This window comes from Prinia subflava, chromosome 3 (genome assembly GCF_021018805.1).
Source record: "Prinia subflava isolate CZ2003 ecotype Zambia chromosome 3, Cam_Psub_1.2, whole genome shotgun sequence".
Lineage (NCBI taxonomy): Eukaryota > Metazoa > Chordata > Aves > Passeriformes > Cisticolidae > Prinia > Prinia subflava.
The window spans coordinates 38,116,988-38,134,653 of NC_086249.1; the positions used below are offsets into that span (position 1 = coordinate 38,116,988).

At 44.4% G+C, this 17,666-nt stretch overlaps 1 protein-coding gene across 1 annotated transcript in view; it reads right to left on the reverse strand.

Moving 5' to 3' along the window:
- FLT1 (fms related receptor tyrosine kinase 1) overlaps positions 1–16,886 on the reverse strand; it is a 108,967-nt gene extending 92,081 nt beyond the window's left edge. The window contains exons 1-3 of the mRNA XM_063394725.1: positions 16,561–16,886; positions 1,471–1,567; positions 952–1,172 (exon numbers count right to left, since the gene is read on the reverse strand). Coding sequence (XP_063250795.1) covers positions 952–1,172; positions 1,471–1,567; positions 16,561–16,618 — 376 coding nt within the window. The 5' untranslated portion in view covers positions 16,619–16,886. The remainder of the gene's footprint in view (positions 1–951; positions 1,173–1,470; positions 1,568–16,560) is intronic.
- Positions 16,887–17,666: the final 780 nt, after the last annotated feature.

Genomic DNA, 17,666 nt, shown 5'->3' on the forward strand with positions numbered 1-17,666 from the left:
TTATTTTCTATTACTGTAGTGAGAGGTCCACTACATTCTGCTTTTTCACAGTGCCAGTCTCACTCTTCATGTCACAAAATGAAAACAAAGGCTAATTCACTCTGATGTGAACTCATTAGATGCAGCAGATGCAGAATCTGGAAAACTTCCAGTTGCATGCTCTCTGTAATATGGGATTTCAAAGTCTGTGAGTCCTGAAATACTACAGTAATCTGTTAATTTTACTCTGTAAAAATAAGGAAAACTAAAGTATTAATTAAATCCCTAAAGTGTCTGTAATTTGTTCTTTTATTGTTGTGTCTATTGAATTCAACTCTTCTCAGAAGTGTCTGATTAACACCCTGGAAAGAAACAGGATCAGAAAGAAATTTCTTTTATAGTCTAACTGACCTAATTCCAGCACTTCCCATACATTACACAATACTTGTTTGAACACAACTCTGTGTTTGAATCCATTTATTCTAGATTTTTTCAGTCTGTGTGACATGGACTACAGAGGGCATTTTTGAATATGACTGCACATGAAAATAGTAATTTTCTGCAGGATGAGGCAAGCCAGTGATCTGGACAGACACTGTCAGTCCAGCATCCTTCAGCTGCCTAGAAATTACATCACATTCAGTCATGTAGGATATGGTTTCTGATACCCATTTCACACATTCACTTGTAGTCCACTTCCATCTGGACTCCTGTTTACTGTAGGCAAGTGGTTGGATTGGGTCTTTTTCTTGCTTCATTTTTTTTCTGACAGATAAAGGACTACAAAAAAAAAAAAAAAAAAAAAGGGGGGGGAAATCCAAGAAAGCAAATTTTATACACTAATGGGTAAATTAACATTTTGCAAAGCTGAAAATGTCATTCAAAACTCAGCCAGAGCTGAGCTGCGTTACTTTTCCACTTTGCTGTATTGAAGAGCAAGTACCAAGAAGTGTTAAAAAAACTTGATCTTACCGTTAATAAATACATAGACTGTAGATTCCTTCTTCTTTTTTGCTGGACTTGTTGGGTATTTGCAGCTATAACTTCCAGTGTCACTTGCTTGAGTTCTGCTCAAGGTCAGACTGCTGCAGGACTGCTTCCCATTCCTTCCACAGGCATATTTAATTACTTTCAGCCTTTTGCTATCCTTGCTAAGAGTTTCAGGCAAAGACCATGAATGAACCATTTCCCCCCTGCAAACACAGATAAGGAAGCAGAAACAATTATGTTGAGCTGCAATTATATAGCTCCAGTTCCCAAGCTTTCTTTTTTATTATATCAGGCTATTTATGGGGTTCTCTTTTATCTTGTTTTCCAAAAACAACAACAGAAACAACAAAGAACTATTAAACAATTGCCATTGAAGTTCACTCCCCACCTTTCCCCACAACATAAGGTTTAAGTTTTTTTCTAATTTCAGTTACAAAAAAAAGAAAGTGTCAGGTGTATGAAGTCCCTGCCAAATTATTATAATCCAACTCAGTTGGTTACCTGCAGGTGAGATTTAAAGTCTGGCCGGCTTGAACAACGTGCTGTATGCCATTTATACTCAGCTCAGGAACTTTTAGTTTTGATCCTGAACTAGATCCTAGAAAAACAAAGAAAAAAAAAAAACATTAACCAAGACAAGTAATTCTGCTTCCAGCCCACTCACATTTATGCTGTTATACTGGAAAGGAAGAGAAAACTGTGCCTCTCTCACCCCTCATACTCTCTTCCTTTGAGCAAAGTCCTGTTGCCCTGACTCAGGATTCAAATAATTTTCCAGCAACATTATTCAGAAAAGAAAATAGAATTGAAAGCTATCAGTCAATGACTTTGCTCTCAAATTTTTCACTGAACATACCATGAAGAAACTTGAGGAGCTTGTGGCTCCACATTAACCAAGGAAGTGTGCCCTCAAACACCACTGTCTGCATTTCCTCAGGAAACACGGCCATGGCAGCCCCTTCAATGGGAAAGGTAAAAGTCAGCCACTCCCACTGCAAGAGCCACATACTGACTTCTAAGATACTGAAATCCCACTCAAACAACTTGCTGCAAAGCTGGAACTGATGTGGAAGGAGTGAAAGGGCATTAAGGATCTTCCCTTCCTGACTGAAGGTCACAGCACTGTCACCCATGGTCCCTTGCCGGCCACGGGCTTCCTGTCAATGAAGTAATGTCAAAGGGCAGAGCTTTACAGTCAATTTCGAGAACAAGAGCAAGACACTTTCCAGACCAGATTTGTTGCTTACTTGAGAAAGCAAGCATGTCGTTGTGGTCAGACCATTCTGGCATGGGTGAAACCCTTGGTGTCAGCATAACATGAAATGGCTTAGGACACTTGAAAACATCCAAGTGGGCTTTGCAAAGGCTACATGGAGGCATTTTTAAGACCATGAAAAAGCCCCATTGATCAGAAAACCAGAAGAACATGAGACCTTCCCTCTCATCAAGTCAGGAGGTGCTGGCTGGAAAGACATCATGATTTATCTTTGCCCTGTAATAGGCTACGGCCACAAAAGCTTTCATGGCAAGCTGACAGAAGAGTATGCCTTAGGGAAGAAAGAACACTTGATCCATCCCATTGCCCTTGCACTGACAGCAAAATGTTCCAGAAGCTGGGAACATAACATAAAAATATTTCAAAACAGTTAAAAGTTGAAAAACAGTTGTAGTCTAATCAGGATTCAAGTGTAATTTGTAAAGATTTCAGCATTGAGAGAGAGAAATGGCAACTACCCCGTTGTTGCCGTTTCAAACCACTTTATTCCATGAGAAAGTATTACTTCGTCAACATATGGGAGAAGCAGAATCTCTTAGTCAAGGGTAAGGCAGATTGTTCTTCTAAAACTCAGTCAAGTACAGTCTTAGCTTAGCTATTTTAAGTCCTTCCAGGAGGTCCCTGCCACAGCCAAGTATGAACAGCTGTATGCACCAAACAGTAGAAATACATGAACCTTACTTGGGGCTATGAATCACCCATCAGAAACGCCTGCCTCTTTTGATGACTAGAGAAGGAACTTTTGGACACCAGTTCCTGCTGAGATTGGTGACTAAAATTTTGATGTATAAACATGTCAAAGTCAATGGCTGCTCCATATTCAGGAGCTTTCTTTTTAGCCCTGTATATCTTATTTAAGATGTGGCTCCAGTAGTTTTCCAATATATTCTATCATCTGTGCCAATTCAAAACAAGATTTAAAGGGTACATTTGTAACAAAAATTGTAGCTCACTTGCACAAGCTGCAAACAAGGGCATAACAACTTTTCAGAATAAAGAGGTCTTCTGGACTGCACCGCAAATAACACCATAGATTTGAATGGTGGACATATACACAGACTTCCCCTGAGAAATCATATTTCTAACTAGAAATTAATATATTCTGCCAGCTGATAAGAGGGGAAAAAAATGGTGCAGCAAATCTTTGAAGAAGTAATTGTTATGTGATATGCATTGCAAACATACATTTTTCACACCTGCCCTTTAGGGAGTTGAGAAACTCTGAAGGGCTGATTCCCCCAAAGTGTACCCTGTGCTTTTATGGGATAGTCTCCCATAGATGCTTACAGTCTATGAGTCTTCTCATTCACCATTCTGAAACAATGCCTCTGAGGCTGATCACTGAGAAACTGAGATGTTACAACAACCTAGGCAGCTTCTTGGAGAGCAACCCAGACACTCTGGTTGAGAGGGTTTGTCAGCATCGTCCAGCTAAACAATCTGATGGTTTTGTGAAACTCCTACATTCCCTCATTTCATTTGCATTCCTCTTGTCATCCCAGAATGGAAGGGTCAGATGCTCTCCCAAGAAGGCAGAGTTTATATCCAGCTTTATGAATCTTGGTTTTTACTTCAGGGGAAACTTGACCTCAAGCTTCCCTGAACTGCTCCTTATTTGAGGCTCTGGAAAAGCTGAAAGCATGCAACAGTGTTTACAAGCAGTTCAATGCGTATGAAAAAAACATCAGTGATGGTCTGCCAGAGGAAATCATTGGGATCAAAGCCCAGCTGCCAGAACTGCAACACTCAACCTACTTGCTAGAGAGCAACATGTAGGTTGCTTCCTGTGGAAAACTGGTGGGAAAGTGGAAAAATCCATGTGAGTGGCAGGTGTTGACAGCAAGACTGGAGAGCGAGTCTGCGGTGCCTGGTTGCCCTGCGGTGCTGAGCGCTTGGCTTTGCTCGGTGCTGGCACTGCACCGTGCCCAGGAGAAAAGCCAGTCCTGAGGCACCATGCCCACGTCTGACCCATGCTGAGAGCAGGAGAGCAGCCCCCGGAACGTGGGCTGCTGCTGTTTTCAGGCTGCCAAAGGGGACGAGCATGAAACCATCACAGATGTTACAAGGTTTTTCTCTTCATAACTTTACAGTGTTATAAACAAAGACACCAAAACCTTAAGACCTATCTTAAATGAAGCATACAAAGCAAGGCAGCCTGGAAGCCTGTACGTCAGATCTGCCTCAGAGTTATTAAAAACAAAACAAAACAAAACAAAACCACCTACCTTTTTACCCCATCTTGTAGGCAAAAAAGAAACCAAAATATACTGGATACATACCCAAACTTTCGCCCTTTTACAGATTTTACATATATCTAAAAGACAGCACATTATTCATAAATACTGTGTGTGGGATCTTAAAGAGTGCTTAGTGCTTGTCTAACTCTGCTCCCATTGACACAAGCCAGCATCTCATCATTGATTTCAAGTACATTTGAGACACTTAACTCCGGTAGTTATTAATACTAACAATCAAGTCTTAATGTCAGTGTATTCGGCAAGAGATACAACCCTGGTTATATATTAATTTATTTAGTTTTTCACTGACAAAAAGCTGAGGTCTTATTTCAAGCCAATATTGTTGCTTTTACAAATATCAGAGACAATGCTTTTACCAGCAAGATGCTATGTCTTGAAGAAAAATAGCTTTATTTGACATCCTATCTATTCATGGGTCATTAGCTTCCTTACGTTTTTAAATGCTTCAAAACTGGTGCAGAGTAGAAATGCAATAGAGTTTGACGTGTTTACCAGAAAAAGAAAAAGGAAGGAGAATAGCAGGGAAATTCCTACTGTCAATATTTAGAAGCAGATTATGCCTTCTATGTACCTTCTGTGGGCATTTTCCTTGACACTGTCTTTTCTGAAGGGTCATGGCTCAACAGGACACATTCACTTATCAATGTGCCTGTCACTAAGCGACCATCAGCAGCCTACCCTCACACTGACCTACATTGAGGGGTGCAACTTCTTTTCATGTGACAACAAGAGAACTAATTAATCCTGATAACTGAGGAATCTCCTCCCATGGGGAAAGGGGTGTTTTCTTCGGACGCATTTTATTTGTTATGGAAGGCTTATTAGATACATGTAAAAATCAGTTGATGGGGTTGCTTAATTAATGAGCAAACATTAATTTAGATTGCATAAGTTAGCCACTTTAAGTAAAGTAAGGAGAGGACAAATATTTTTTTATGAAAGCAGAGGGAAATATGTGATTCGCAAGGGAAAAAAGAGAAAGCTTTCTTCAATTAACTTCTGCCCTGCAAAAGAAGCTGATCCTCTTCTGAATTAAGTAAATAAAAATTTGAATTATCTGATAACCAACAAACCCTCTGATCACAAGTCATGAAAAAAAGATAAAATAAATGAATATGCATTTTTCCAATATGTGTCTAGTTCTGCAGACAAATGAGTAACCATGTATGCATGATGAACTTTCTACTGATTTCTGCTAAATATTGGTTTCTCTTAAAAATTATAGATTTGCTGAACTCAAAATTGGGACCATGATCTTGGTTTATTCCGATTACGATTTTCCCAGCTTCTACTTTTAAATTTCTTTTCATACACAGAGAATTTCTGCTACTTTTGACTAAAGAAAGGAAATCCAAAAGCTAGCTCTAAGACTTAGTTTAAAAAATTACAATATTAGAAGTTATTATAAATTTCCTTGAAGTTAACAGGTTTGATGACTTTCTGACATCTTTTCCATAATCTGGGGCTGTGACTGTCTTCTAGCCCCTCCAGTTATCCTTAACATGTTGACTAATCTTTTTTTCAGCTGAACAATGAGAGGTTAAGGAGAATGATCAGTTTATCTTTGCAACTTCAGTGTGCACAAAGAATTTGACCTTCTGGGTTTAAAGTGCCATCTGTGGGCAATAAAGTTGTCCATCATGAAGTAATTGTTTCAGTCACTGTTGGATTTGCACATATTTTACCCCTTGTGCAACATAACCGAGCTTTTGAGCGTTTTACTATTAAGTATCATTTCTTCCTGATTCAAATGTTCAGCAAAAAAGTGCTTTGTAAAGGACACTCCTGCATTGGAAGGAGAGGGCAGGTTGTTTCCTGACAGGGTCTCCGCCTCTCTGTGCTGCTTAAAACAACAGTCATTCCGTTCAGATGCAGCCCAGAACTTTACTCTTGCTTATGAGCTTCCCTGTGAATCATTCCTCTGAAGGGAATGGGAATACCCACATGTGTACAACTAATAAGCAATTGCAGAGTCCCAACAAAATGTAAAGGAACATGACAGTGTTGAACTTCAGTGCATTTGCGGTGAAAATAAGATGCTGCTACTGACTCTGATCAGCAGCAGCACCTTAACCAGAACAAGGCTACTAGCTAACCTCAAATATGGCTTTACTCCATTTTGCAAGGAAACCTGGGATATCAGTAGTTTTCTTTACTACAGAGCTGTTCTTGACAAGCTCATTATATTATCATCTCTTTAAAAGGTTCTTTAATCCATTCTGTAAGTAAATATATATATTTTTTGGTCAAATAGTTGTACCTATCCATAATAACTGCAATTACATCATTACACCAATTCAGCCTATTAAAGAAGAAACAGATATATAAAGAGAAAAAAGTCATGGTCAACTCTTAAGAGCCACCTAAAGTTTCAATTTACATCTGATCATATGAAGAAGTCTTGACCAACAGGTCCTTCTAGTTTGATCAACACTGAGATTCTCTTCAAAATTAATACTTGCAGTTATAAGGACAGGAGAACTTTTAGGGGAGAGTTGTCTTAAAATTTGTCTGGTGAATGGAAAAGAAAATTTTGTTTTCCTGTTTGGTGTGTAACTGTCTGGCCTAGTCCTGTCACAGGACTAGAGGGAGAAGGCAGCACCCTGGATAATGAAGCTTTCTACTTCTGTGAATGCTGGTGGCTAGGAAGAACTGCTGCTGGAAGGAGACACTCTTCTAACCCCACGGCATCAATAGCCCCCATCTCATCTGTCACCTGGATTTCTGATGCTCAGGCGCATGTAAAGAAGGCAGCACAGCCTGGTTCCTGTTCCCAGGGGTAAAAGCACCCTCTCCATTGCCTGCACTGAGAAACAGTCTCCAGTAAAAACCATGAGCCCTGAGGCTCAAAGTGTAGTCTCCAGGTCTTTCAGATGCCATCTAAGTCTTCATTCTAAAGGAAACATCATAGTCTTTTAATTTCACAGCACTTCTCTGAAGTAAACCCAAACATCACACCTTAAAGCCTGCAGAAGAGAAACTAGGGCAGCTTAACTGTGAGAGATCAAGGAGGTGTGACTTTGTCCCAAGCTGACATTGACAACGGTCCATATGAGCAAACTCATGAGTTTTTGCTGCTTCAGTTTAACCTGAAGCAGCAAAATGTCACCATTATTTCTATTGAAGCAGAACTTCGCAGGTCGCTTAAGAGCCATGGGGATTTAAAAGTGTTAACAGATACAGGTCCCTGGACTCAGAGGTAGTTTTGTGCTTGTTTGCTGTTGGTTCCTGTGCAAAGAGAGGCACCATGTGTGCTGGTATGTAGCTGGCAGACAGGAACACCCTCAGAGTAGAAGCAACAGCTCAAGCTGTATCACTCTTTAAAAGAGCTATCACTTCCACATATCTCTGTGGTGACTGAAACTTTCTTCTCTTTTGCATTCAAGACCAAGAAAACTACAGGATGCTATTTACTTACTTAGTACACACAGAGGCACAAAAATTATCAATTCATTAGTTCCTCCCTTTCTGGTCCAAAAGAGGCATCCCATTCATCTAGTCTGATGTTTTGCAACACCTGCCAAGTGATTTCTGGATCAAATGCTTTCGTTTGATCAATCTCAACTATAATTTAAGAAATAAAAGTACCATTAGGACATAAGAGCCAGCCAAAAAAGAGATAGGTTAGTGGATGGCAAAGCTGAGCTGCTCTATGATACACACCACAGTAAAGTCTGAACAGTATAAGGTCGGTAACAGTAGATTAAATGAGTTCTGGGCAGGCTAAAAGCCTTGACCATGACTCCATGCTGTGGAACTAAAATCAGTCAGTAGGGAGAATGGATGTAAAACTGCCTAAAACAGATCTCCATAGGCATAGAAATGTACTTGAACAAATGTGTCCCTTCCCTTTTAGTTCTAGATCTCAGAGCAAGTTACAATTTATTTACTCTCTGTGTATGCGTTTGCTGTTCCTAGATGAGTATACACACTGATGTAAGATTAAATGTTACAGAGCCAAAGCAAAACACCCAGTTGCTAAAAAAAATGCAATAGTTCTGATAATACTTCATTAACCCTTCTGAGCAGACACACTACCATGTCAATATGGCAAATAGCTGCAAATGTAAACAAATATGTATTTCCCCAATAACTGCCAAACATTTTGTCAGTATTTGCCCTACCTAGGTCAGATTGCTTTTATAGAAGCTTGTGGTAAAGCCTTTTTAATAAAGAGCAGGGAGGGGTTGTTCATTTAAAGGTTTAGTTGTAGAAATTAAAGAAACTGAAACCTCAGCTGGTTACTTGACATATATCTAATTCCAGTTACTACTAATTTAAATTACTGACATTTCCCATCATAGCTGGGCAACCAAGGCCATGCAGTTCCATGTTCTGTGCCCCATTAGACTCACTTAAAGGCACTTGCTTCATCAGCTCATCAGAAGTTTGTGCCTTGTTTGCCCTAAACTCACCAGGTAACTTCCATGCATGAGCACAGACACTTGATACAATACAAATGAAAAATAAATTTCAATATTTGACAGCCAGAGATCTGAGAGAAAAATTATCTTGGTTTACTATAATATCAATCAAGTTTTTCCATCTCTAGAAATACAGGATCTGAAATGAGCATCTTGGCCAATATCTAGCCTGCTGAAGCTGCTCATTTCATTCAGCTATATGAGGAGGATATATTTACAGAGAAGAAATAAAACCATCCATAACTGAAAACTTTTTCTTTCCCATTGAGCACATGGAATTGAAAATGGATATCCAAATGCACAGTCTGACACCTCCATTATGAACCCTTGTGGGACCAATTTGGTATACCACACCCAGAAGGTAAAACACACACATTTATGTGAGGTGCATTCAGAAAAGAAGTACCACAGTTTGTCCTCCTTAGTCTGGTCTTGACTCCAACAGAGTAAATGCCCAGCTTAAAAACAAAACAGGTCAGCTGAGGCTGGTAATGCCAGAGCTAGGCTATAGCAACACTTTCACAGCCACACTCAGCACAAATCCATGTGGCTCTCACACCCCTCCACCTCGATGTGCCTGTCCTGGCCCCTGCATGGAGCTCCTGCTCAGGCCGTTCAGATGAGGAGTGGTTGTGACTCTGTCATGCCCCAGCCAAAGTGATGCCGTGTGATCAGCCAGTGGCGCTACCCAGGAGCATCATTTCGTGCCTCCACACACGATTCAGCCTGTGCTGCTTACACAGGGTAGAGAGCCCCATCCAGACCATGCCTGGGAGTCATCAGATCTACCTATGGGCACGTGTCAGCAACCACGGTGGCTCTGCTCTAATTCCACTGCGACAGATCCTAGCACATAATCATCCGTTCAGTATTCCTCAGGAATTTTATCCTATTAATAAGTGAGTAGAAAAGAATCGATACTGTATAAAGAGAAAGCAAATACAGTAAAATTGACACAAAACCAGTTTAGAATGCCTAGGGATTTTGAGTAACTGTTCTGGCCATTTTCTTTGCCAAACTCAATTTCTTAACCAGTTTGATACTTAAAATTTGTAACAGATTACCTGACAGGACAAATGAAGCAATATGATAGAAGTGAATTGGGAGACTTTCATAAAGACAGACAAAGTGCCTACCTGCCAGTAATCTATCTGCTCAGCCAGCAACACAGGCCTGTCAAACTCATCTGAGGCAATAGTAATCACCAAACTGTAAGCACAGACACAAATTAGAAACTATGTAAAAGAAAACATAAAGCAAAGTTGAAGGAGTTACACTTTACCGAAGGCTGCTGGTTATTATTTCCAAAGCTCCACCTTTACAGCTGAACTGTCCTGAAATGCTCCAAGACAAAAAGAAAAGTCAGGAAACTGACTTTCTATCCACCCCACTTAGATCTATAAAGCAGAGCTGTAAGTAAAGCCCCTGGGTTCAAAATAAGAGCAAGTAAACAATGCAGCACAACAATTTAAAACAGAGAGGTGAGAAGAACTGGAACATTCTGCACAGAGGAGTCCCCTGCAATGGCTTAGGAGCAAAATCCACTCTGCTGTTAAATGACACCTGAAGCACCAAGTCTAAGGAAGTAAATATACATGCAGAAATCTTCTGGCAAGATTGCCTATGGCTCAGTCACATTGGGAAATGATAATCATTAATAGCTATAAATTAGATTGGGATGATTGTCAATTGCATCACTGTATGAGGCAAAGAAAGGTGCCCCAAACACTTTCAACACAACAGAACGAAAAAGTTCTCTGTATTATATGGTTTAATGGGATTTATTTCCACTAGGTACTATCCACTTGCATAAACATGGACAACAACTAAATTTTTGTTTCCTTGAACCTCAGTCCCATGGTTTCTGATTAAATAATATTGGATTTTAGATTATACCACCAAAAAAAAAAAAAAATCACCTCTTGGGAATTTTATCAGATAACTGTTTCCTGCAAGGTTTCTTGAACCTTTCCTTCAGATCAGATGCTGGACACCACTAAAGACATGGAGCTAAAAAAAGCCCTTGTCTGATCTAGGATGGCAACTCTCACGCTTCTGTTAACATTAGTCTATGTTGATCCTGATGAGAGGTTTTTCCATAGAGGAATGACAATGGGAACAAAAGGGGTGAATTCCTTCACTCTGTGTCAAGGAAGAATCCCACAGGAAGGACGCTTAAGTGAGCTATGTGAAATTGTGAAATTCCTCTCATGAAATGCCCTCACGCTCATCCCTCCTCACTCCCCACGCACTAAGCGGGGGGTCTGTTCCCAGAGCATGGGCTTCCTGAGAGAACATCTGAGGAGCAGAGACATCTGAGGAGCAGAGACATCTGCTCACAGGTCCCTGGCTCTCAAGGACCATCGTGCTCGGCCTGCTTCACCTGCTTCCAGGCATGGAGTGCAAATAATGGCACCACATTGCCACAGCACCTTCAACCCACTGAAATCCTAGAAGCAGCTGCCTTCTAGCCCCTTGCCCATCCTTCAGCTGCTCCAACTGCAAAGAGAACCTTTTTTCAAGGCCGTAGCTTCAAAAGAAGGAATACAACTTAAAAAGAAATTGTATTGCACAAATGCTTAGTGCCACACACCAATGACTGATGGAAAAGCAGCCCCACTACCTGGAAAAGTCATGCCAAGAGAAATCGGTGTCAACAACATCACACTGAATTATGCTCTAAATATGTTACAGGGGTGACTTAACATCATGGATATGGATTTTGGTAATAAAAAATCAACTGATTTGAGGGGAAAACAACAGAAAGAGTTCAGCTCACCATGAACATGAACCTTTTGCTTCAGCAGTAACACAAAACAAAGTCCGAGAAAGATGATTAATGAATCTATTAACTATTGCACAAACATCTATAATGGTCTTGAATACACTGATGCACCACAAGCTAAATCATATTCCTCTTCACCTTCACTGTGGCACATCTCCACTCACTGTGCCACACAAAAAAAACACCCCAAATGCAAACACATCTTAATGCAAAAGAAACAGTCATCCATATTCCCTGTCCAAATTTCTCCATACATCTCAATGGCTCAAGACTTAAGTTTCAGACAACAGTACCTCTGAGATCTATAGTTGCAAATCTCTTTGCCCTCACTGTTGATTTCTCAATCTGTTAGCACTTTGCTTACTTTCATCATGAGTTCATTCTGCTGCTCACAAAGGCATGCCTGGCTTTGGAGAGAGCACTAATGACTGCATTTTCACTTTTCCAACTCCTCTTTGCAGCATAGTTGTTTCTGTTAAGCATCAGGATTTATGCAGTACTGATCTCCAACCGTAGGGGAACAAAACCGAATTTCTGCATCTCAGTAAGAGAAAACTACATGGGCACCTTCCTGGTGCATCACTGGACCAATTTTAGGATAAGCAGTTCCCCACGATGCATCAAGAAGTCAGACCATTCCCAGCTGATGATGCTTGGGAAAGGTTGCTCCCCAGTTGCAGGAATATGTGCAGTAAGGATGGATCACAAGGGCAAAGAGAGAAGAGCCTGGTTCTGTCTGTGGGTAGAATTCATGCTCAAATATATACAGAAATGTTTCCCTACATTCTCACAAAAAATGGTAGAGGGGAAAAAAGAGACTGCTGGGATGAGTCTAAAGATGAAGCATATTGTTGGAGTTCGCTTCTTGAAGGACTCAACAGGAAAGGAGAGATTTGTCTCCAAGAGCAGAGGTGACTGTGATTGGGCATTTCATGCAAAACCTTCTCTTGCAGCAGTCTTGCTTTCCATTCCCTCTAGGCCTGCAGCAGGATGTCCCAAACCCTGACTCTGGGGGATTCAAAGGAGCAATTTTGCTGCTGCAGTCCCACCACAGCCCCTCTGGACACAGACTTCTGAAACACCGAGCCTTAACCCTCATCTGCCCAGCTTCTTCCTTTCCCAATCTCAGTCGGACAGGAAAACTAGCAAGCTGATAAACAGTGTGCTGGAAGTTTCAAAACCACATTAAAGTGTAAGGACTTATCAACTGTCCTACAAATCTGGACAATTTCCTTTTGTGCTATACACCCACACAGTGTGAAAGGCTACTGGTTTCAGCCTTTGAAGCATCTGACAAAAAATAGCTTGTTTGTTATTGTTTGGATGTAAAAAAACCCTCAACACCACCAAAAAACCTCTCAAATCTCCTCCATGGCAAACTTTAAGGGTTCTAAATATATTGGATGCTCTGGATATGAAGATCTTTACTACGGCGCAGGCCAAGTCCTGATTTTGTCCAATACAAAGTGTAGCTCTAGAAGATGCTAGCCCAGCCCAAAGGAGTTGCTCCAGATTTACACCAGCTGTAAGAGAATGAAATCTAGCTTTGTATGGAGCACATAGGCAAAGCACCTGTCTGATAAAACATCATTCAGCTGGGTAAGTGATTTTCTTTAGCTATGTCAGAAAGTTTGATTCTTTTTAACCCCATACACATATTTTTTTTTAAATCTCTGTTATATAGCAGTGCCTAACTCTTCTCACATAAATGTGAATACAGTCTGGAATTTTTTAGGAATCCCCATTTCTATGAAGGTACAGAAGAAGTGGGAAAGCCAGTTTTTCACAACTTTGTTAATAACTCCAACTCTAATCCCAAATTGGACCATTCTGTCTGTCATTGCTTCAGTAAGTACTCAAATCAAATTGAAACCTAAACATATTAACTTCCACCTGAACAGCACTTTCAGGGAAGTCAAGTTAGTTATTGCAAGAAATTAACCTCAGCACTGATTGGATTTAACCTGGAATTTCTTCCTTCATTTTTTCCAGCTGGCCATGAAATTGAAATATCCACTGGGGATTTCTATGTTCTAGTTGCAACTGAAATAACTCAGACCACATAGTGCTGTTCACAGATAAGACTGTAATAGAGTCTATTTACCTTCTAGCTATAAGTCGTGAGGTATCACTTTTGTATGGAAAGCCATAAATACAGATGGAAATAAAGCTAAGCCATCAGTTTATGTTTCTGGAAACATGGTGCACAAGCCTTGATCCAGGCTGCAGAGTCTGATGTTTTCAGGGTTTAAACACAGTCCTTTACAATCTCAAATGCTAGTGATTAAAATTTATAGTAATACAAAGCTGAGGACTGGGAGATTGAACTTAATACAGCAACCATTCATATTCATTGATCAATATGTATACAGTCATTAGCAAGCACATGCAATACAATTTATGGAATAAATAATTATAAGATATAAAGAAAACATATTTGACTACTATGCAAAACTCAGGAAAAAAGTATTGTTCATTCCCAAGTTAACCAAAATATGCGTGTGCACAAAAGAGCTGAAGTGCTCAACACTCACATGTCAAATGAATTGAATTTCATTTTTCAAATGGGGACTCTCAAAGCTTGAAGGCTGCATGTTGCTTTGGGGATTTTAAATGATTAAGTAGACTTATATGAGCTGAAAGGCCTTCTTCTGTCTCCTCCTTGTGGAGGTCTTTTTAAGGTTCTTTCTGAACCACTGACTATTTCTGAGAATCTCCTCTATAACCTGTCAGTAAATGGAAGCTCAGCAGGCACCTGAAGAGACTGAATAACAAGAGGGGACCACTGATGAATTGAATTTCATCAGGAGCACTGGAAATGGCAAGTGCTGGGCAGCCTGAGTAGGTAAATAAGCAGTGAAGGAGGGTGAAATGGGAGGAAAAGCACAGAGAGCTGTGTGGTAAAAAACGTCCCATCAGTTCAACAATAACTTTTAAACTCCCCATGCAAACGTGACTACAGAGAGATCTGCCAGAATAAGCCCAGAAGAAGCATGATCAACCAGTTTGAGATGTCCAAGGAAAGCTGAACAAGAATGCTTTTCTAGAAAACAAACAAACAAACCTCAAGAAAGCAAATGAGTCTGAAAACATTTAAATTGTGATTTGAGCACAATCTCTTGCACATGGAGAGGCAAGCATTTCCAGCAAAATGATTGTAAGGGTGCTCAGCCAAACTAGAAAAGCAACTTCCCAGTGTCTACAGAACCTGAGCCGACCATTGGAATGTTTGTCTCCAGCACCCAGAGCCCCAGGTTGTCCCCTAAGCAAGCCAAGCTTTTCCCACTAGGATTGGCCTAGGGTGCGCATGAACAGGAAGGTGAACCAGGGTCTTTCTTACAGCCCCTGGCTCACAGAGCCCACCCTCTCCCTGGGCAGTGGGCTTGCCATGACCTGCACAATGGAAAACCTTTCCGACAGGAAAGAGGAAGCCAGTCCCCTAGCAGGGCTGGTCACTGCGGGAGCCCGTGGAGGAGCAGGACGCCGAAGTTCAAACTCAAGCTGTGAAGGAAGCCTGGCAAGGATCTGAATCCACATTTCCTGTATCCAGGGTGGATGTCCCATGCCTGTGCCTATTTCGTCCTGGGCATAAGAACCTCCTAGGCAGAGACAAATAATGTGGGGAAATTAGCACTTTCCTGGGGAAAAGAAAGAGGAAAAAAAAGTAGAAGAATACCTATGTATCTGTATCAAAGCTGATGAATCAGCACTTCCCGAGCAGGAAAACGTCTCGTCGGAGCGGCCCCGCCAGCGCTCCTCCCGGGCAGCCTCAGGCAGCGGGACCGCCCCGGGGCTCAGCGGCGCGGAGCACACCGAGCCCCGGCCACTGGCGGGCGCGGCGCTGACCGCAGGAGCGCTGGCCCCGACGGCTGTCCCGCGGGGAGCTCGGCCTTTCGCGACCCCTCCCGGGGTTTGTTCTCGCTGCTCGCCGGCCGCCAGCCCCTTTCCGCCGAGCCCGTGCGCCGACAGGCTGCGGATCCGCCCCTCTCCGCCGGCATCACCGCAGGTCGGCGGCCCTGCCGAGCCAGGAACCCACGCGGGACCGGCCTTTGCCCGGCCGCCACGCACCCCTGCTCCCAGGTGACCAGCCATGCAACGCCGGGACGCACTGCACCACGGCGCTCCGGCCCAGGCGACCGGCTCTTGGCTCAAAGTAAAATAAAACTCGCTTAAGAACAGTAAATCTGCAGTGATCCATCCCCATCACTGCGGGATGCAGGCACCGGCACCGGAGAGCAGCTCCACCCCACTCTCCAGTAGGACCCGGCAGCCAGCCCCGCAGGGAGCGCCACCGGTGCTCCGCAGACCTGCTCGGGCCGGAGGTAGCAGAACCCCGATTTTTGCGAGGAAAAGGTACACCTTTGCCGCTTCATGGGCAGAGCGGAAAACAAAGTGCGAAAACACTTGAAAACAAAGTGCGGAGGAAAGAAGCGTGTCCTGCAGCTAAGACATGCTCTCTCTCCGTGATGCACCGGTTCGGACAACTCCCGACGATGTACGGCGGTCCCCTGTGCCCGGGAGCGGCTCGCCTCCACGCCACCCCTGCGTTGTCTGGAGCAGGATAGTCACCACGGCTCCCGGGGCACGCCGATGGGGATCCGGAGCACAACGACCGCTCGGGGATGCGGCATTTCTCCGCTCCCTGGAAAGCGGGGATCACTTTCCCGGTCCTGCTCAGAGGAGAGGGGCGAAGGGGAGGCAGGTGCCCGCCGGCTCTAGCCGACAAGCGGGGTGCGGCGGGACCGGTCAGGGGCGCGGGAGGCGCAGCCGACGAGGCACATCGCTGTGGCAGAGAGCTCGGCGCAGAACGGGGGCTGGCTGGGGCAGCGCGTACCAGCGGTCCCTTACCTGCGAGCAGGAGGACGGCTCCCAGCAGCACGGTCCCTGAGAGCAGCTGGCGGGGCATGGTCCTGCCTGCGGGAACGCAGGGCTTTTCCCCTGCCGACGGCGGCGAGGCAGGGGCAAAGGCGCCGGCTGGGCTCCCACGGGCTCTCCTCGGTCCCGGGCGCTTCCCGCGGTGGCGGAGATAACGGCAAAGCGAGGCGCGGAATCCGCATCCAGCAGCCCCCGAGTCCCACCCGCCCGGCCCGGCCCGACCCGACCTGCGGAAAGGGAGTATCCGCTGCGGGCCGCCCTGCCAGCTTCACCTCCCACGGGCATCAGATACCCGCCAGCCCCAGCCTCGCTGATTTATAACTTCTCCACCCCTCGGCGCGCACCCCTCCACCCCCCCCCCGCCCACATCCTCCGCCGGGAGCACGCCCTCCCTGGGACGCGTCCCCCGCCCGCTCGCCCTCTCGCCCGTCGGCGGGCACGGTGTCGCTGCCCCGCGGCTCCCCCGCTCCCGGCGCTCCCGGTCCCCGGGGAGCCCGGCCGTGCCGTCCCGCCGAGCCCGGCTCCGGGCTGCTGCCAGCCGCCCTGGCCGCAGCGCTGCCCAGGCGGGCAGCGGGACTCGTCCCTCGCACGTCGCCGGGCTCCCCTGGGGAGGGCGTGCAGGACCAAATGCTGAGCGGTGGGGTCCCGGTCCTGCGGAGCCCCTCTCCGGCTCCGCAGAAAACCTCGACAGCGCCGCGTCCCGTCACCGGCTGCTGGGCCGGGGCCATTCGCAGCCGTTCCGCGGATGGCGGGCGCGATGCTCGGAGCGCCCAAAAGCGCTGTCCTTGCCCCGGGGGCCCGGGGCTCCGCTCCCCGCCTTTCTCGGGGACAGGGAGCCGCCAGGCAGACCGCTCTGTGCGGGGCCTGACCCAGACCAGCACGGGTCCCCGGCCAGCGGCTCTGAGAGCGCTCAGAGCAGGGAAGCCAGGAAGGGGCAGCACTGGCTAAGGATGCTTAGAGAGTCTGCCCTACCAGCTCTCCTGCTGGCCTTCACTGACTCTATAACATCCAGGGCAATGCAGGAAATATATTTCTCCCCACTATGCACATAGCTCATGTTTCCCATACACGTTTTACTT